General features: G+C 26.9%; 4 protein-coding genes and 1 long non-coding RNA gene across 9 annotated transcripts; 2 read left to right on the top strand and 3 right to left on the bottom strand.

Annotated features, from left to right (window-relative positions):
- Window positions 1-253: 253 nt before the first annotated feature.
- On the bottom strand, window positions 254-3,426 carry nSMase (neutral sphingomyelinase). 3 transcript variants are annotated; one of them, XM_076627772.1, is made up of 7 exons: window positions 3,350-3,426; window positions 2,325-2,457; window positions 1,975-2,148; window positions 1,711-1,894; window positions 1,300-1,626; window positions 1,111-1,216; window positions 254-999 (listed from the first exon to the last, which is right to left on the bottom strand). In XM_076627772.1, the coding sequence occupies exons 2-7, from the start codon at window positions 2,396-2,398 to the stop codon at window positions 653-655; spliced, it is 1,212 nt and encodes a 403-aa protein (XP_076483887.1). In that variant the 5' UTR covers window positions 2,399-2,457; window positions 3,350-3,426; the 3' UTR covers window positions 254-652. The 3 variants fall into 3 exon arrangements, with proteins under 3 accessions (XP_076483887.1, XP_076483886.1, XP_076483885.1); XM_076627771.1 differs by lacking the exon at window positions 3,350-3,426 and adding an exon at window positions 2,530-2,782; XM_076627770.1 differs by lacking the exon at window positions 3,350-3,426 and adding an exon at window positions 2,542-2,782.
- Sra-1 (Cytoplasmic FMR1-interacting protein Sra-1) lies at window positions 3,075-11,353 on the top strand. Of its 2 annotated transcripts, none has more exons than XM_076627766.1 (20): window positions 3,075-3,092; window positions 3,465-3,629; window positions 3,812-4,039; window positions 4,127-4,306; window positions 4,404-4,585; window positions 4,658-5,182; window positions 5,260-5,464; window positions 5,532-5,746; window positions 5,854-5,984; window positions 6,061-6,231; window positions 6,304-6,386; window positions 6,527-6,595; window positions 6,970-7,043; window positions 7,109-7,514; window positions 7,606-7,805; window positions 7,897-8,426; window positions 8,496-8,590; window positions 8,695-8,933; window positions 9,003-9,150; window positions 9,225-11,353. In XM_076627766.1, exons 3-20 carry the CDS (start codon window positions 3,830-3,832, stop codon window positions 9,438-9,440), a joined length of 3,879 nt encoding a protein of 1,292 aa, XP_076483881.1. In that variant the 5' UTR covers window positions 3,075-3,092; window positions 3,465-3,629; window positions 3,812-3,829; the 3' UTR covers window positions 9,441-11,353. The 2 variants fall into 2 exon arrangements, with proteins under 2 accessions (XP_076483881.1, XP_033201125.1); XM_033345234.2 differs by lacking the exon at window positions 3,075-3,092 and adding an exon at window positions 3,141-3,384.
- Window positions 10,995-13,368, bottom strand: LOC117163331 (WD repeat-containing protein 55 homolog). Its single transcript, XM_033345518.2, has 9 exons — window positions 13,238-13,368; window positions 13,032-13,167; window positions 12,643-12,807; window positions 12,315-12,507; window positions 12,033-12,215; window positions 11,886-11,959; window positions 11,651-11,817; window positions 11,355-11,572; window positions 10,995-11,272 (listed from the first exon to the last, which is right to left on the bottom strand). The coding sequence occupies exons 2-9, from the start codon at window positions 13,054-13,056 to the stop codon at window positions 11,011-11,013; spliced, it is 1,287 nt and encodes a 428-aa protein (XP_033201409.1). The 5' UTR covers window positions 13,057-13,167; window positions 13,238-13,368; the 3' UTR covers window positions 10,995-11,010.
- A 552-nt stretch (window positions 13,369-13,920) lies between these two features.
- Window positions 13,921-20,208, top strand: LOC117163330 (E3 ubiquitin-protein ligase TRIM33). The gene is made up of 12 exons (XM_033345516.2): window positions 13,921-14,043; window positions 14,254-14,778; window positions 15,494-15,723; window positions 15,811-16,091; window positions 16,188-16,298; window positions 16,376-16,570; window positions 16,643-16,755; window positions 16,916-18,094; window positions 18,206-18,365; window positions 18,438-18,621; window positions 18,706-18,858; window positions 18,961-20,208. Exons 2-12 carry the CDS (start codon window positions 14,448-14,450, stop codon window positions 19,132-19,134), a joined length of 3,111 nt encoding a protein of 1,036 aa, XP_033201407.2. The 5' UTR covers window positions 13,921-14,043; window positions 14,254-14,447; the 3' UTR covers window positions 19,135-20,208.
- LOC117163335 (uncharacterized) lies at window positions 16,783-21,225 on the bottom strand. 2 transcript variants are annotated; one of them, XR_013061844.1, is made up of 5 exons: window positions 21,069-21,225; window positions 20,691-20,908; window positions 17,970-18,079; window positions 17,822-17,896; window positions 17,487-17,738 (listed from the first exon to the last, which is right to left on the bottom strand). It is a non-coding gene; the product is annotated as an uncharacterized LOC117163335 (long non-coding RNA). The 2 variants fall into 2 exon arrangements; XR_004465461.2 differs by lacking the exon at window positions 21,069-21,225 and having other exon boundaries at window positions 16,783-17,738; window positions 20,691-20,905.
- Between the last annotated feature and the right edge of the window lie 26 nt (window positions 21,226-21,251).

Below are 21,251 nucleotides of genomic sequence, written 5' to 3'. Positions count from 1 at the left end.
TATTTAAAACATCACCTTATAAAATATGTTAATTTATTCATTACTGACTTTTATCTTTAATAGTAATTAAAATAATATATTACTGTAAAATAAAATTTTACATAACGAAATAAGTTTTTATCTTAAAACACTCTTTTAAATATTTTATAACAATTAAGTTGTAATAAACATAATTAACAGAATAATAGTTAAAATGATGTTCGTTATTTAATTTATCAATTAATGTAACAAGATTTTGTAACTTATTTATTCTTTCATTTTTAATATTTAATACCTATTAAGTACTTTTTATTTTTATTCCATATGAAATTTAGTTTAAAAAAGTATTATAATGTATTATCTATATAGAATTGAAATTATGTGATTTTACGAAGTTATATAAAAGATCGTTAATGCATTTTATCCAATTTATAAAAATGAGATGTTTTATATGTTTTTATGCTTTAATTTGATTATTGTCGCATAATAATATAATACTGAGTATATTAATGTATGTAAATGCTATAATTCATTAAGAATTACACTTTTTTAGTAAGAAAATATACTCTTATTAAAAATGATACTATTTGATTCTTTTGATTTGAAAAATTATGGAATAATTTAAAAAGGAAGTTCAAATTTTGAACTATGTTCTTGTAAAATGTACACAAACTTATTTTTTACATAAATTATTATTTAAATTTGCCAAATAAATTTCCATTCCTAAACATCCTGCTTTTAAAGCATTTGTTTCTACGCTATTCCATAGAGAACTCATGAACAAAATATAACATAATATTGCTGTTAAAAAAATACGTATTACATTAAGTCCAATAGTTACATCGAGAGATGTAAAGGAACAGTCTAACCCCATAGACCACACAAGTGGTATAATCAATATACAGCCTACCAATAAATACCAAAATCGCCGCCGACGAACTGTTTTCAATGACGTTTCACATATACTTATGGCTTCCTTTATTGAATCTTTGACATCTACATTTATAGTTTGAAATTCACCTATAATAATAAAAATGTAAATTAAACGTAAATGTAAATTAAAGATTAAATAACTTACCATATATATTATTATTATACATATCATACATATCACTATATTTATTAGCTTACCAGGAATAAATTTAAAAGTTGCCATAATAGCCTCATGATCAGAATAACTAAAGTCTTTGTAAGGTATCCGTTTTGGAAATGGATGTTGAAAATTTGTCACCTCTATCTACGAATAATATATTATTAATATGGTTATTTCTAGGCAATTTCCTATGAAAATAACTAACAAATAAAAATAATTTAATGCACCTTAATATTCTTTGAACCTTGATATAAAATATGATCTATACGTTTCCCCTCAGGACAAGTTCTTGCAAGTTTTGAACTAGTATAACTATTATTGGCACACTCATTGGTCCCTAAATTACTTGAAATATTTGAGCAAGCATCTGCCAAACCAGCAACGCCACAAATGATTTTATAAGCTAAATCTTGAGGTTCTGCATTAAGGTCACCTCCTAATATTACAGAATCAGCTCCACCAGAAGTCATTCTAATAAATTGGGCAGTATCAAAAGCTTGTAGAACTCTATGTGCTGTGTATTCATTACTGTGATTATTGTATTCTGCATGTAACTAAAATATTAAACATATTTAATACTTATCGATATGTCGAAAATTATATGAATAAAAACTACAAATCTCAATAATTAAATTTACATGTGCAATATAAACATTAATGTTCATATTATGAATTTGAAGTCTACAGAGTCCAACACCTTTTCCACCAAACCAATCTCCATGGTGTATTTTATGTACATATCCATTTAAAGGCCATTTATGAAATATTACATCTTTAATAGGAAATCTAGATAAGATACAAATTCCAGATCCAAGAACTCCACTACAATGCATTAAATTAAAATTATTAGTAATAAAAAGGCAAGTTTAATAGTACTATATTAATATAAATGAGATATTTGCCTGTAAAAATAATGTGAGTAAGGTAACTGTTCTTCTGTCTTAGCTCTTATCATTTTGAAATCTTTAACAGACCATACCTCTTGTAGACAAATGATATCATAATTTTCTGTAGCAAATTTTTCTGCAATTGCTGTCATACGAACATTCCTATTTTGTGAAACATATGGTATCCCCCTAAAATATAAAATGTTATGAATATATGACAGTATGTATACTTATGTTAATTATAATTTTGTATTCTAGGTATAGAAAAATATTTATCAAAAATATAATTGGTATAAAAATAATTAATTCTAAACTAGATTCAAACTGATAAAAGTAATCCTATATTACATCATAATGCAACTTACCAACAATTTAAAGTTAGAATATTTATTAACGTTTTTACATTTGTCATTTTTATATCATCTTTTACGTCTGACATCTTTTATGGTTTTATTGTTTCAAACAGATTATTGCAAATATATTTTCCCGCAATCAGACCTGCAATTGTGATATAATATGTACTTCTTCTTATTAATTCTTTCCGACGTTTATCAATATCATACTTCATACATATATATGTACTTTATATATGAAATTGTGATAATAATTTTCTTTAACCAAAATTACAAAAATATGAAGAGAATGATTTTAAAAAATTCTGACTTATTGTTCTTTTTATCACAGATTCGAAATTTAAAAGATTGGAATAGTGGCAATAATGCCTTCATGGTCACGCTAGAACTTATCACACAATTTCTTCTTCGATTGTTAGTAATAAATTGTTATCTATATATGTTATATATATATATATATATATATATAGCGCTAGAGAAGAAATTTTCTCCTTGCTAGCGTATAACGAATTTAGTCTCTACACTTAACATATATAATATCTAAGCAATGGTTCTCAACTTTCTTGTATGAACAGCAAATTTTTAATTTATCTAAAAATGTTTCTCTTTATAAATTACGTAATTAAATGTATCTAGTTATACATAGTGCAGTTGTCATAAAATGTTTAATAAAATTTAGTAGAATATGAAAATATTCTATAAAACTTTTTACAATATATCATATACAAAAAAATTGATGCAGTAACAATCACTGTAGTCAACGTAGTCATCTTTGTAATAGTACTTATTTTAATCTAATATAGTCTAATATAATCTTACTTCTAATCTTTTACTTTGGTATTTATAAATATTTTAACTAATCAATTAACAAAAATGGCTATATGAATCATAATCATGAAAAAGTAAAAATATTTAATCATCATATAACATTATTGAAATTAAATCTTAATCTTTAAGATATATATATTTTCCCGAAAAATATAGTTAATTAATAAAGTTGCATTGAATTAAATACACATTAAATAGGTTTAACCAACCTTTTTAGTATAAATTTTTATTTTAAAAGGGTCAAGTATGTAATTGATGTAGTGCTGTATCACTTTGTTAGTACCTAAGTATTGTTGATAGGATAATCATCTTATGTTTTCTAAGGTGAGGGTGGAGTGTTAAAGATACAATTGTGTATAAGGTACAATTAGAAATTATTGTACTAAAATGTACTGAATAAATTGCAAAATAATCAAGAATCATTTTGCTTTATCATAAAAAACTCGAGGTTTTAGCATACTTGTCTCTAGAAACGTAACCTCTATAGAGGTAAGTTAAATTATAACTGTGATTTTGATCAATTTTTATGTCAAACTTTAATTTTTGTGATTATTAACTTGCCCCTAGACTTTCATTTAAAATTCTTCCCATAAATGTTTCTAAAAAATAAATTAATTGTATATATTTTTAATACGATTTTATCATTAATAATATATAATGTTTTTATCTAGGTTTATACTTAAGTTGTAATGGCTACTGATAAAGTAACTTTGGGTGATGCCTTATCCAATGTTGATGTACTTGATGAATTTACATTACCTGATGAACAACCTTGTATTGAAGCACAACCATGTTCTGTAGTATATCAAGCCAATTTTGATACTAATTTTGAAGATAGAAATGGCTTTGTTACTGGGATTGCTAAGTACATTGAAGAAGCTACTGTTCATGCAAGTTTGGTAAATAAGTATCTGATATTAGATAACTCTATCTTTGTGCTATCGATAGAATTATTACATATATAATATATAATTTTTAATTTAAAGAATGAATTATTAGAAGAAGGTTTGAAGCATGCTGTAATGTTATATACTTGGAGATGTTGTTCTCGTGCAATACCTCAGCCAAAATCAAATGAACAGCCCAACAGAGTAGAAATTTATGAGAAAACAGTAGAAGTATTAGCACCAGAAGTAAATAAATTATTAAATTTTATGTATTTTCAAGTATGTATAATAAAAATATCTAATAACTTGTTATTATATGCATATTGACAAAGTTGAATTTATTACATACAAATAATAAATGAATGTTAATCTTCAGAGAAAGGCAATTGAAAGATTTTCTGGAGAAGTGAAACGTTTGTGTCATCATGAAAAAAGAAAAGATTTTGTTTCTGAAGCATATTTACTCACTTTAGGAAAATTTATCAATATGTTTGCAGTTTTGGATGAACTTAAAAATATGAAATCTAGTGTAAAAAATGATTATTCCACATACCGAAGGTAACTATTACTCTTTTTAAATTTATTAAATCATTAAAATTTTTATTGAAAATAGCTATATTCTCATTTTAGAGCTGCTCAGTTCCTTAAAGTGATGTCTGATTCTCAAACATTACAAGAATCTCAAAATTTATCAATGTTTTTAGCTACACAAAATAAAATTCGTGATACAGTAAAAGAAAATTTAGAAAAAATTCCAGGATATGAAGAATTACTTGCAGATGTTGTTAATATATGTGTTCATATGTTTGAAACTAAAATGTATTTGACTCCAAATGAAAAACACATGTTGGTAAAAGTGATGGGATTTGGTTTATTTTTAATGGATAGTGAGCTTTGCAATATCAATAAGTTAGATCAGAAAAAGAAATTAAAATTAGATAGAATTGATAGAATTTTCAAAAACTTGGAAGTAGTGCCATTGTTTGGTGATATGCAAATTGCACCTTTTAATTATATCAAACGATCTAAACATTTTGATGCTTCAAAATGGCCATTGTCTTCTTCATCAAATAGTATGAGTCCACAAGCAGATCTTATGGTACATCTTCCACAAATTAGGGAAGATCATGTTAAATATATTAGTGAATTAGCAAGGTGGGAATAAAAATATTTCCGAAATTAAGAAAAATGCTAATTTTTAAACTTATAAAAATATATTTGCTGTGATATAGATACAGTAATGAAGTAACTACGACATACAAGGAATGTGGCAGTGATGCGGAAAATCGAGAAACCGCAGAATTAGCGTTACGTGGATTACAATTACTTTCTCAGTGGACAAGTGTAGTAACAGAACTTTATAGTTGGAAACTTCTACATCCTACTGATCATCATATGAATAAAGAATGTCCCCAGGAAGCTGAAGAATATGAAAGAGTAAGACATATTATTTATTATTTCTACTAACTATATGATGTATACTAACACCTTTTCTTTTTATCAGGCTACGCGTTATAATTATACAGATGAAGAAAAATTTGCTCTGATAGAAGTAATTGCAATGATTAAAGGATTACAAGTATTAATGGCGCGTATGGAAACAGTTTTTATTGACGCAATACGTAGAAACATATATGCGGAATTACAAGATTTTGTTCAACTTACATTGCGAGAACCATTACGTAAAGCAATTAAAAATAAAAAGGATCTTATTAGGAGGTTTGTATATTATTTTTTATTTATATGGAAGCATGCTTTTCTTTTTTATATAAACATAGTTTCATATACTTGTTTAACGATTTATAAACGTTTATTATATTCTTCAGTATCATTGTGTCAGTACGAGAAACTTGTGCTGATTGGCATTTTGGAGTAGAGCCATTAGGAGATCCTGCATTAAAAGGAAAGAAGGATCCTGATAATGGATTTGGTATTAAAGTACCACGTCGAAATGTTGGTAAGATTAAAAATAAATATAATTATATTTTTGAATAGTATACTTCAATACTTTATTAAAAGATGTATTTTCTCAGGACCCTCTTCAACACAACTATATATGGTCCGTACTATGTTAGAATCATTAATTGCGGATAAAAGTGGCGGAAAACGTACTTTGAGGAAGGACATTGATGGCCAATACCTTGTGCAAATCGATCAATTTCATAAAACTAGTTTTTATTGGAGTTACCTCTTAAATTTTAGTGGTTAGTATAATGAATTAGATATAGTTATATTTCATATTAAAATAGGATATTAATAGCATTATTTTATTTCAGAATCATTACAAGATTGTTGTGACTTATCCCAATTGTGGTACAGAGAATTTTATCTAGAAATGACCATGGGTCGGAAGATACAAGTAACTAAACATTTGTTTAATATAGTTTAACATAGTTCCAAACTCTAAACATGTTTATTAAAGTATATTAAACATAGTTTATTAAAAAATGATAGTTGATATTATTAAATAGCGTTTTGTGTACTTGATTTCATGTCTAGAAATGCCAAGTTCGTCACCAGCATAATGAAGAGTGCAGCGATCTGATTACCATGGAGAAACGTATTCAAGTATGTTATTAGACACGAGTGATGTAGCAGTTATTTATGCTTATAATTTCTTGCAATGATCATCGTTAATATGGTTTACTGATTTCATTATTATTATTATGATGTTTCTATTGTATAAATTTTAACTAATACATAGAGAATACATGTTCTACGATTTTTTAAGCATTGAGTTGTTATAAGTTTATTGTTTCACAAATAGTGTGCATTAAATAATGAAATCAATGTATGTCTGTTAAAAAATTATTTTATTAGTACAATTGTACAAATTATTTAATGAAAATGTATAATTATTATATTATTAATGTATTAAGATCTATAATTGATAATATGCAAATTATATTATAAGTTTTAAAAGCTTTTAATATATGTTTCAGTTTCCAATTGAAATGTCCATGCCATGGATTTTGACTGATCATATATTACGAAGCAAGGAACCATCAATGATGGAGTAAGTAAAAAGGAAATATATCTATCATTTGGAAAATATTTTGTAACATAATATTTTGTTTTTAGGTACGTTTTATATCCACTTGACTTATACAATGATAGTGCATTATATGCTTTGACAATATTTCGTAAACAGTTTCTTTATGATGAAGTAGAGGCTGAAGTAAATTTATGTTTTGATCAATTTGTTTACAAGCTTAGTGAACAAATTTTTGCTCACTATAAACAACTTGCTGCAAGTATATTGTTAGATAAAAGATTTCGAGTAGAATGTGTTGCGTTAGGAGCGTATTTGCTTCCATATCCTCGTGCTAACAGATATGAAACTTTATTAAAACAAAGACATGTTCAGTTACTTGGAAGAAGTATTGATTTGAACAAATTGATTACGCAACGCATTAATGCAGATATGCAAAAGTCATTAGATTTAGCAATTAGTAAATTTGAATCTGGTGATATAACGGGAGTTGTGGTAAGTTGAATTAATAGATTTAATATGTTGTACTTGTATTTAATTTGCATTCAATATGTATTTTAATAACTTAATATCTTGTGTACTAAAGGAATTGGAAGGACTTTTACAAGTGAATCGTCTTACTCATAAACTTTTAAGTAAATGGCTTGCATTAGATGAATATGATGCTATGTTTCGTGAAGCAAATCATAATGTTTTAGCCCCATATGGAAGAATCACTCTTCATGTATTTTGGGAATTGAATTATGACTTTTTACCGAATTATTGTTATAATGCAGCAACGAATAGGTATAATTGTGTTATAAAGTAAAACCCAATTACATAAATACATACAGAATTCATAATTATTTGTATTAAAAATAAAATATATTTATAATAGGTTTGTAAAATGTCGTGGACTTCAATTTGTACAAGCAGTACATAGAGATAAACCTCCTCAAATGTCTCATCATTATCTTTGGGGAAGTAAACAATTAAATTTAGCATATAGTACACAATATGGGCAATATTCGGGATTTGTTGGACCACAACATTTCCGTACAATGTGTAAACTTCTTGGATATCAAGGTATTGCAGTAGTAATGGAAGAACTTTTAAAAATTGTGAAATCTCTAATTCAAGGAAGTTTACATCAATTTACTAAGACATTAATGGAGGCTATGCCAAAAGTTTGTAAACTTCCAAGATACGATTATGGATCCCCAGGAGTTTTGGGATATTATCATGCTCAATTAAATGACATTGTGCAATATCCAGATGCTAAAACGGAACTTTTTCATAATTTTCGCGAGTTTGGTAACACAATCTTATTTTGTCTTTTAATGGAACAAGCTTTATCACAAGAAGAAGTTTGTGATTTGTTACATGCAGCACCATTTCAAAATATATTACCAAGACCATATTGTAAAGGTAATATTTTCAAATTATATGTGCAAAACAATCTTATTTTTGAAAATATTATAATAACTTCAATTCTAGAGGGTGAAAAACCAGAGACTAAACAAAAACGACTTGAAGCCAAATATGCAGCTTTACAAATCGTCCCCAATGTAGATAATTTAGGTACAGCTAAAGTAAGTAATAAAATGAATATACACATTATGTAACATATGCAAATAATAAAAATATATAAGATGTTTAATTGTGTTGTAAACTTAAAATTATTTTAATCATACAGCAAGCAATGATTGCCAGAGAAGGAGATTTATTAACCCGAGAACGGCTTTGTTGTGGTTTGTCTATATTTGAAGTAGTGCTCAGTAGACTACGTAGTTTCTTAGATGATCCTATTTGGGTTGGTCCTCCTCCTGTAAATGGAGTAATGAATGTTGATGAATGTACAGAATTTCATAGATTATGGAGTGCATTACAATTTGTATATTGCATTCCTGTTGGGGAAACAGAATTTACTGTTGAGTAAGTAATATTTAATTTTACTATTAGTAATAATACAAGTTTTATCATTTAATACCATTTTCATTACAGAGAACTATTTGGTGAAGGTTTACACTGGGCTGGATGTGCTATGATTGTATTACTTGGTCAACAAAGGAGATTCGAAGCTCTTGATTTTTGCTATCATATTTTGAGAGTACAACGTGTTGATGGTAAAGATGAAAATGTTAAAGGAATCGTAAGTATTTATACATGAGTTGTAATATAATCTTTTCGATTATTAAATATTTAATCGTTATTCATTTGAAATAGCACTTAAAAAGAATGGTGGATAGGATTAGAAGATTTCAAGTGCTAAATTCACAAATTTTTGCTGTATTAAACAAATATTTGAAGAGTGGAGATAGTGACGCAACAAGCGTTGAACACGTTCGATGTTTTCCACCTCCAATTCACCCCTCGCTTGCTCATGTACAACAGCAACACTATCATACACCAGAATATTTACGTCAAATGAATCATCAGTGAAATAATATAAGTATTATAAGCAAGAATATTTATAATTTAGTATAATCAAGGCTGAATCTCACTTTTTAAATTATTTGTAATATGAGTTTGGAACATTTATCTAAATTTTCTTAAGGTAATGTATGTTACGTTTACATTAGTGCATATAACATTGAAATAAGTCAATTGAAATCTTTAAAATTTGTTTCATTTTTCTGTAAAAAGATATAAATTCTTATATATAATTTGTAATAATATTATAATTATGTTGTTAACCCCTTAAGGCCCATCTTCATAATATTACATTTAATATATTATGCAAAGCATTTTTTTAAACACATTTTTCTAAAATTCAGTGAACCCTTAAGGAGGTAATATTCAATATATTTATTAATCAATAAGAATATTCATATATCACATATTTTATTTAAAATATTTCCCAATCGTATATATTGTTTATGTAAAATAAGATTTTCATTATTAGTAACTTTTTATACATATATGAGTGCGAAAGTACGAATACTTGGAAATTGCATAAAAATTTCAAATCTTTAAATTAAGAATTATATATCTTTTACTATCAGTATTATTTATCATAATATGACAGCAAATATATTATGAACTCTGGTATTACAATCCATTTTATATATTTGTATTAAATTGATTTCTTTTTACAAATTAAATGTAAATTATAAGAAATACTTGACATATTTGTAATCATTGCTGGATATTTCGTGAATATTTTTCAATCCTTTTTGTAAACATATTTTATATGTACAAAAACAGATGTAAGCTCACATTTAGTAGAACTTTAACATTGTTTCAAAAACATAAAGCACTGTATGGTAAGCAAATTTTATAATAGATAGACTACGAATTATAAAAGGCAATATCTACTAATTAAATACTGTTCTAAAACTTATACTTCGTAATATTTTTTACATGACTTATATTTTCTGTCAATTTCCTCATGTATGTTTTATGATAATTGTACAACACATACGAAAGAATCAATTGTTTGATATCAAATCTAGTTAAAATATGAATTGAGTAAGTCACAAAATTTAGACATTTATTTGTTATTTATGGTTAATTTTCAAAAATATTTTTGTTATAATGAACATATAAAAATAAGTATAAATGGTTACTAAGATTTATTTGTTTATACATATAATTCTTGTTTTATAATATTAAAAATATTAGAAAGTAACATCAAAAATATTTTAATAAAATATTTGAAGCAATGTAAATATACATTTGAAGTATGTTTTCAGGTTGCATGAAATCTGTTTGATTTTTATCAAGCTTCTAAATTTTGACAAATGCAACAAAATACAATAAATAATGATAAATGTAGCTTAAAAATTTCACATGTAATTCATTAAAATATGTTTTTTTATTATTTTTATCTTCAAAAAGTATAATTGTGTTCAACTTTTTGTTATACATATAAACTATGTAATATGTATGTACATGTTATGTATGAATTAAGAACATATTTATATGAAAATATGTAATCTCAGTATTATATGTGAATCTAATAATTTAATCATTTGTAAATTTACAATACACTCATAATAATTTATTTTCTTTATTGAAGATCCAAAAAAAAGGTAGATGCATTATCAATTTTACTACTTGGAAGATTATGTTTTAATTGTCTTTGCTTTCCACCTTTTACACGTTTACTAACGTCTAAAGTTTCAAAATATTGTACATTCCAAAACTTGATATCATAATCATGTGACGAAGATGCAATTAAAGTACCATCACTGTTAACATCAAGTGCTTCAATAGAAAGACTATGTTCTCCTACTATTCCAAGATGATGATGAGGAAACAGGCTGGTAGCCCTGTACATTAATACATACAACAAATACATAATTATTTTAATTAATATATAAAAAAAGATACATAATAAATCTTAAACTATACCTAAGTATTCCATCTTCTCCACCTGTTATCACAACATTTTCAGTAATTGGAATCATACAGTTTATAGCTTTTTTAGTTAAATTCGGAAACTCATCTGAATGAAGACCAAATTCTCCCCAATTATATACATACATTTTTCCTTTACCTGTACCCACCAATATTTTTGTTTCATATTTAAATAAACCAAGACATGTAAGTTCCTCTTGATATTCTTCTGACTAATGAAATGATTATATATATTTATATATATATATAATTATATATAATTGGATAACATGATATCTATTTACACATACTTGAACATGTAGTTTCTTTCCTGGTATATTAAATGTAGTAAGACATCCATCTCCACTTGCGCAAACTAAGTATTTCCCTTCTTTGTTTGTTACTATAGCACTTACATAATCCTCCATTTTTTTTAATGAAAATATAGGTTTATTCTCTCTTTGTCGAAGATCCCACACTTAAAATACTTAAATATAAATATAATGGATTCAATGAAACAGAGAAGAGAAAAAAACAATAACATACTTTTTACTACACCATCATCGTCTCCAGTTGCAAACATATGTTCTCCAATTACAGTCATTGTATATATTGGCTTCCTAAAATAAATCAAACATTAAGTAATGGCACTTATATTTTTATTTATATTAACTATAATGATTATATACATACTCATGTGCATTTTCATAAAGTCTTATTAGCTTTTCTGTTTCTAGATCAGTGAGCATTACACATAAATCCTTAGCAGTAGAAAATAAAGTTGTACCAGAGTCATTGAATTCTATGTCACGACATGCTTTAAGATGCAATTCTAAAGTTGATATCAGATCTGTTTCTGTATTATTATATTTGAATCTATCAGATAAAGAAATATACATGTATACATGTGTGTCAAGCTATTCAAAATTATTAACAACATATTAATTATATGATATTAATGAATATAAAATTTACAAGTATACATCTCCTGCAATATCAGCTACAGCCATCATGTTTGAATTAGGATGGAAACATATATCTACCACATGATCTTCTGTTTTAATAGGTGGAGGATGATTTGTATTTATATCTTTTGATCTAATTATTGCCTTTACAACTTCATCTTCTTCCTCACTTGCACTTAATAAAATTGATTCTGTACTGCCACCTTTAAAAAGAAATAGAAATATTACCTTTCTATAATATTATAAGTAATAAAAAGCATATACCACTATGTTAATTTTTATTACAAAAATTAATTAAGTTTAAATTATTTAAACATTAAATTTTATATAAAATTTACTTGTGTGTGCATTATTTGAATGAAAAAGTTCCTCATCGTCTTCGTTGTCTATATCATCTATATCATAACTGCTTGAACTGCTGCCTTCTGACAATGTTTGTATACTATCGTTACTTGCATCACTGTCAAGATTATTATTCTCTTCATTATCAAGAACAAAATTACCTAAATAATACATATATTTAATTATAAATAAAGAAAAAAATCTAAGAAATATAAAAAAATTGTGTAATAGTTATTAATGAATTAATTCTTATTAACTACTGTTATTATGTTAATAGTGAAATCAATTTAAACATGTGCAAATAATATTAAGAAGTAAAAATAAGAAATAAATGATTATTTATTCTATAGTAATATAATATAAAAGGCAAAGCAAAAAAAGGTACCTGAATGTCCTTTATCTAAATTCATGTTTTAAAGATCCTAATTCTTTTTGATGATATTTATAAGGTCTCGTATATAATACAACACACAGTATGTATGACTTGTTCACCGTACGAAAACTATTAAAATTAATATTCCCTATAAATTGCACTATATAAAATGTGTTGTTACAAATTTATAGTGATTTTTCAGGAATGTGGGTTGGTACCTATGGAGCGCTGATCCGCTCTGTTCGCTAGAGTGCGGAAAATATTCAAATGAAGATGTTAAGTTCTATCGAAATGAGTACTTTGATTCATAAGATCATTCTGATAATTTTTGATACAAGTGGCGTGTCGCGATCCTAGATTGCAATGGCAAGAATCCTGATAATTTTTGTTTCTTCCTTGGCTCGTAAAGTTCCTTCTAGTTCTTCTCTTAGAATCTGGATCCTCTCAGATGACTAGTGGACTAATCGAAAAATAGTTTTCACCCTGTAGATCAACGCTTCATATCCTATACTAACTTCACTCTCCGATCTTCGTTAGTGGATGGTAGTGGGAAGGCAAGACTGATGTAATCGACAACGTCGTGTGTATGTGTGAAAGAAAGCATGCACTTTGCGTGGCGCGCAGAAATTATTCGTTGAAAAAATATATGGTTCTTTGGGCTTTCACCGAGCTAACTTAGCCGAATGCTTTTAAGACACAAAAGCAGAACGTTTAAGCATATAGTTCTAAATCTCTAATTCTTTGAAACAAACATTCAGTCGAGAGAGCCTGCGTGACTTTAACTGAAGCTGTCAATTGATTGCGATTCTTAACAAAATTTCTCAAGTTCGCTAAATAAAGTATTTTTGTTCCCAAATTTTAACTTTCCCATCGTCGTACTACGCATCAATTCTTTATACAGTTTCTAGATACATTTTGTCTTTTAGACATACACGACGATTAAAATTAACAATTCAAATTACGTTCCACATGTATATGTCGATCTTCCTAGATTAAGCCCATACTAAAGCTATATTCGAGACAGGTAATTAAAGTTATGTTCACGCGATAACATAATAGTATAAATATATATTCTATTGTCTAAATAAATAATTAATTAATAAAAGAGAAATTCTATACAATAGTTCATTATACTACAAAATTTTTATTAATTTCTTTCCTTAATATTAAAAAGATATTTGATTTATTATTAAAATTACCAAAATATCTAGAAATATCAAAATCCCTATTTCAGAGGGCGCCATTATACGTTGCATCGAATTTCTTGCCTAACTATAGTAATTGCAATCAAAGTGGAGTGTGGAGTATGTAGTGTGGAATATGTAGCATGGTGGACCATGGCGCTACATGGTTCAAGAAAGATATATTTTCATAAGATATAAAAACGATTCTTCTGTGTAGCCACGTTCATACTTTGATAATTTTAAAATGGAAAGTCGGACGAATGAGTTGTTAACAACCGGTCCTATAGCAACGATTAAAGAAGAGCCACTTGATCAAACTGGCGCGAAGCAAGATATGCAACAATCTCAAGTGCAGGGCGTTTGCATTGAGGAAGAGTGCGAACAGCGTATCGAGTGTACAACTGAGGGCCAAGAAAATGAGACACGTGCATTTTTATCGAAATGTGTGTTCTGTGGAAAGACATTTACTTTCGGTGATGATCCAAAACTTTTAGAATGTTTACATGCAGCATGTTCGACATGTGTTAATAGTAAACTCAGTGATCACAACACATCGGTCGACGTGGATGTTCTGTGTAAGGCTATGTTATACGTCTACATTTTGCAACTTTATTAAATTTTGATTCCGCGAGTTTTTCTTCTTAACATCTATAGAGTGAACCTTCTAGCTTAATGATTTCAAATATCTTGTAAATTACTTGCTATATAAAAAAATTTCCCAAATAGAAATTGACTGGGATCAAAAAGAATATTATTTAACATCATTAGCTTTTCTATGGGTGGATATAAAGGATATATGAAGATTAGCTTAATGCATTAATTTTTTAAATGCATTAATTGATGTAGCAATATTACATGTAGAAAAAGTTTTAAGCTGTTTATGATATATTAAGAATACATTACTTTAGGACATATATTAATTATAATATTGTAAAATGGTACTAGTATTTGAGCTATATCGATTAATGTATTAAGAAATATATGATTCCATTTAAGTATTGTAATTGATCCTTGAAAAATTAATAGCATCAAATTATATCTGCCTCAATACTATTTACTAATCTGTATAATAATATTCATAAATATCAGAACATCTTATTTATATTAAACGACAGAAACAGCATGAAATAAGTCTTATGTTTATTTGAATAAATTTTTAGTAGTATCTTTATGATTCAAAATGGTCATTTGATATTAATATAATTTATAAAATATTTATGTTTTTATATATAAGTGTATTATATCATATAATAATTAAGCCATGACTTTAAAACATATATGTCATTGCAGTGGAAAGTAATGTAATTGCTTGTCAGATATGTAATGTCACCACACAGGCAGAAAACTTAATCGAAAATCGATTCCTATCAAAATTTATAGAAGAGGATAATAGTCCAGGTACTGATGATGAATCTAAAGAAACAGAAGAAGAAAAAAAATGTACTAGCTGTCATGATAATGCCAATGCCACAAGTTGGTGTGTAGAATGTGAAGAATTTATATGTCAAAACTGTGTTATGGTAATGAAAATATTACTCAGTAGTATTTTTATTAAATATATTTCTTTAGAAATAACGACAATTATTTTGAATTTGTGTTTCTTAAAGGCACATCAGAGATTAAAAATAACAAAGGATCACACAATTAAACCAAAGGATGAAGTTGCCAATGATAGAGATAATGTTAAAAAAAGCAACAAAAAAATACCTGGCTATTTATTTTGTACAATTCATCCACATGAACAATTATCTTTATTTTGTCAAACATGTGATAAACTTACTTGTAGAGATTGTCAGCTAAGTGAACACAGAGATCATAAGTACAAATTTATTCATGAAATTGCTACTGAAACCCGTGCTTCAGTGTCAACTTTACTTAAAGAAGTGAGGTAATTCTTCTGTATTTGTACTTTTTTTATTTATATATTTTCTATAAATATTAAAATTAACTTTTTTATGTTATGTTTAAAATCTCTGTTTTGCAGTTATAAACGAGTTTTATTAAAAAGTGCAATGAAAGTTATAGAAGACAGACAAGTTCTTATTTTAGAAAAAAAGAAAAATTTAGTGCAAGACATAACACAAATGGTGGTGCAGTAAGTTATTGTAAATTTTATATTTCAAGTTTAAGTGAAACAAAATTATTTAACTTATGTAATATTTTTTCACACAGGTTAACAAATGCAATTAATACACGAGGAAAACAATTAGTTATGCGTCTAAATGAAGTTTGTGATCAGAAACAAAACACATTAAATGAGAAAAAAGTTGCTTTAGATCAATTATCTAAGCTTACTGATCATTGTATCCAATTTGTAACTCATGCCTTAAAAAAAGGTTCAGATATGGAATTACTTTATAGCAAAAAGTATGTATTTGAAATACTAAATATATGTATATAAATATAATAAATATAAATATTCCATAATTTTTTTTGCAGATCTGTTACAAGTCATTTACAAAGAATAAAAAGTAGACGAGCTGACATTCCAAATCCAGAAATACCAGTTAGAATAAATTTGTCCTTGGAGAAAGTACCAGATTTGATAAAAGGTTAAATTAATAATAATAGGTGCTTAATTATATGTTATTAAATAGGTAGTTTTATTGCTACAAGCAAAACTGATTTCCTTTTTTTTTAAAATTAGTCATCTAATAAATATTTGGTTTGTATAATATTAAATATTTTTTTTCTTTTCTTTCTTAATTTTAGTGGTTTCATCTATTGGAGGAATAGTAGTGGATGGTAGAGTATATCCTTCAATATCTCCACTGGGTGGAGTAAATACAACACCATCTATGCCATATAATGAATCACAGACAGATCAAAAGCAAACAACTAATTTGTCAAATGTACATATGGATGGTTCTTCCATAGCTGCACAATTACCTGTTGCTACACAACAATCTAATAGTATGCAACAAAATTCCTATCAACAAGTGCCTCTTCATATAGCATCTCAACAGCAGCAACAAACACAGTCGCAAAATTATATGCAACATTATCCTATGAATAACATGCCACCTCGGTCATCACCACAAGCACATCAACCTCGTGTACCATATCCAGTCAATTTCAATAACAGATTACAACAACCAATGATGATGCAACAACGTCCTTTGGGAAGCTGCCATCAACAAGTAACATCGTCCACGCATCCTCATCAACAAGTTCACATAGATCAACTTGGTCAGAATACAAGTTTACGTGGACTTCTTGCACATAATCCACCACCTTTCCGATCTTCTACAAATCATGTATCATATCGATTGCCACCTTATAGATATCCTCCAAATAATTCCCAACGACCAGTACCACCACCTGCATATCAACCAACAAATACATCCATGGTATCTGGTATAAGACTTCAGCAATGTAATCCAACTTCTCCATCCGCACAACATATAAATTATCCTATGCAACAACCACCTACAGCTCGTTGGCATATACCTCAAAATGTCAATCCCTGTCTTCCTTTTTATACTTCCCGCCATCAATCAAATACACCTTCCATGTCAGTTCCTACTAATGATACCTACAAGATAACGTTAAAAAATCAACAATCAAATGTAAATCAAAAATATAATACACAGACGACTACTGCTTCTGATACTCCACCTCAGTCACAAAGTTCAGTGTCTGTTGGTCATACAGTTAGTTCGTCAGTACCTAAAACGCCTAGTCCTGTGCCTCCTGGAAAATCAGATGAAACTGAAAAAAGTTTAGACAAATTTTGCCAAAAATCTTTGAATGATCTAATGCTTACTATCGCAAAATTAGATAGCAATGGAATTGTAGTAATACCAGAAGCTCAACGAAACCAATTAGATTCGGCCCAAGTAGATAGTTCAACCGATGAAGGGTTGAATCCAATGGCTGAGAATTCATCAGGTAATTTAATTGAAATAATAAAAATATGTAATTGTTATTCAAAATATTGGTTAAATATGTATTTTGTATGTATAAAGTATAAGTATATATGTACAATTATGTGTCCAATAGATAATTCAAAAAATGCTGCAGCATCCATGGCAAAGGATGATCCAAATGAAGACTGGTGTGCAGTATGCATGGATGGAGGAGATGCAGTATTATGTTGTGATAAATGCCCAAAAGTCTTCCACTTATATTGTCATATTCCTAGTTTAAAATCGTTTCCTGAGTAAGTGTACGAATAATATAGTGTAATAATATTTATGTTTAATAGCTAATGTCAAATTTTGTTGTGCAATAGTGAAAGTGAAACATGGCAGTGTATGTTATGTACTAATGTACTAGACTGCTCAGATGACCCACCAGGAGAAAAAAGACCAAACACAATGAGTGCAAAAGAATTACGAATTGCACAAAGAATTGTGTTAGAACTTTATTGTCAATATGAGCAAAGCTTACCTTTCCGTGAAATAGTATCTAGTGAGGTAAATTTATTCTATGCAAATTTAAAAAGTATATAAAATATATTGAAGGAACATAACAGTTATTATTTCATTTATAATTAACAGATAGTTGATTATCATCGTATCATAAAAAAGCCAATTGCACTAGATGTAATTAGAGATAAATTAAAACCTGAGCATGCAGAACATTACACAGATTTAAGACAAGTAATGGCAGACATCAGGTTGATGTTTAAAAATGCTTTTACTTATAATCCTGTAAGTTCTCTATTGAAGAATTTATATCATATAAAATATGATACAAAATTGTTATAAAAACATTCATACATTTCATATAATCATATACTTTTTTTTATTTAGGTTGAATCACAAGTGTATCAAGAAGCACGTAATTTAGAAGAATTTTTTGAAAAATTATTATTAAAATGGGCACCAAATTACGCATATGACGATCCTTTTCTTTCGGGTGACAAGGACGAAGACGAAGAAGTGTTTCCTCCTAATAGAAAATATCGTCGTATACTTACAGACTAATTTTCACTTTCCGTAATTAAGCACATAAACAAGTATATTATTTTTAAAACACATAGCAGAATTATATTTCCATATAATGAATATTTCTTAATTATATTTAATATTGCTTTTCGTGTTTAATTAATTAATAAATGTCTATAAATACTTACGGATACTAACAATTGAGCAGACATTTACAACTGTAGTATAGACTTCTTCACATTTTATGTTCAGTGAAGAAAATTTTACTTCTTGCTTAATATTGCGAGCTTATTGCATGAATTTATAAATTAAAGGTGATCACAAATTTAGTTCATAAAATATTTGAGTGTGTTGACTATTTCTTATAAATTTATCATAAAATCTGTTAGAAAACCTATCATTTAATTATATCAATAATAAAATTACTAAAAAATAATTGCATTAATTTTACAATAAAATATTTCAGTAAATATATAAGTATTTTTTTACAAAGTATTACGACTTTATATACATGCATATATGTGTGTATGTATATAATATATACACAGAGTGTTCATATGTGACAGTATTGCAGAGTTGAGTTGAGGATATAAAAATGGAAAAACAAAAATTCAGATAAACATATGAACTATTTTTGTGTTCTCAATTTACTTCTCTAATATACTCACATAGTACGAAACATTTTGTATATCTGTATTATCATTTTAATAAAACTATAGAAAAAAATGTTGAATTACTTGTTGATAAAAAATTACAGTTAACTATGTAACATATTGACTGAAAATTTTATAAATTAATATCATTTTTAAAACGTTTTGCTGTAAGAAAACCGTTTAATTGTTAATATTCCGATGTATTTGATAAGTAAATACATGTTTGTTACACGAAAATGAACAAAAGATTGAAATATATTAACATTTGAATTTTCATGTTTATTTCTCATTTTATTATAATTAATTTTATTATTTAAATTGTCTTATATTAAAACATTTTAATGCATTTACTTGGTAGCATCAAATGTAGACAACTATGTTGTTAAATTTCACATTATTGTATTACACCAGATGTACAAAATAATCTTACATAAAATATACGGAATGGAATTTTTTAAAATTGTTTTATCGTTTCCAAAATTATAATTTGTAATACACATTTTACTCTTACAAAATTTAATATTAATTAAATTACTTTAATACAACAAAAAGATTAACAATTTTAAAATGTATTGCATCATAACTTAAAAGTTATGTTACACATCAGAATAAAATTTTACAATAAAGATGAAATTGATGTGTAATAATTTTATAAGTACAATAAATTTATGTAATATTGCATGATACTCTTATATATGTATATAGTTACATAGTAATTTCTTTTCATTGTGTGGAAAATTCATATATTTATATTTACATCTTAATTTTATTTTTCTATTTTTATAATAAAAATGACAATGAAAAGTTATTTTACATAGTGTAATTTAATTCAATAAATACTTTCTATTTATATTAATGAATTATTGTTGATAATTTATTACTTCTAAATGATTCCAAATATAAAAAAGATGTATAATATTGAAAACTTTATTACCTACTTACTTTACTACTTAATGGTTGCATTGGAAGACAGTTTCGTGGCCCTTTTTCCATTATAAAAGAAACATTTGTACGAGTAACCAATCGCATGCTTGTATTCAGTAGTCAGTGTTAGGTAACTGTCTTATAACGTTATGAATTCAAATGTATGATATCCGCATACATATATATGCATATTACTTTTAAACTGTCAGTCGGGTTTTGTAGCGGAAGAAGTATTTCTGTATTTATTTAAAAACATATTATGAATTTGACAAATTTAATTTATAACGTATCTTTTATCGCTTTTGTAACTTTTCTTTCTTTAAAGGTGAAAATATAAGTATGTTAATTTTAAATGATCAATTAATACTTTTCGTGATAATATATACACGTACATACCTACATGTTTGTTTATGTGTATGTGTGTGTTTTAAGATTATTTAAAACTTTTTAATAATTTTCAGTAATTCATAGTTAGAATTTTGAATAAGAAATAAAATAATATTTTTTGTTAAAATGAATTTAAAAATTTTATACATATCAAAAGAATTTAATAATGTCACATGAGACTAATAATGTTAT

Source organism: Bombus vancouverensis, chromosome 2, assembly GCF_051014615.1.
Source record: "Bombus vancouverensis nearcticus chromosome 2, iyBomVanc1_principal, whole genome shotgun sequence".
NCBI classification, from domain to species: Eukaryota; Metazoa; Arthropoda; class Insecta; order Hymenoptera; family Apidae; genus Bombus; species Bombus vancouverensis.
Note: the sequence above shows the minus strand (reverse complement) of the source record. Positions and strands in the feature narration are given on the sequence as shown.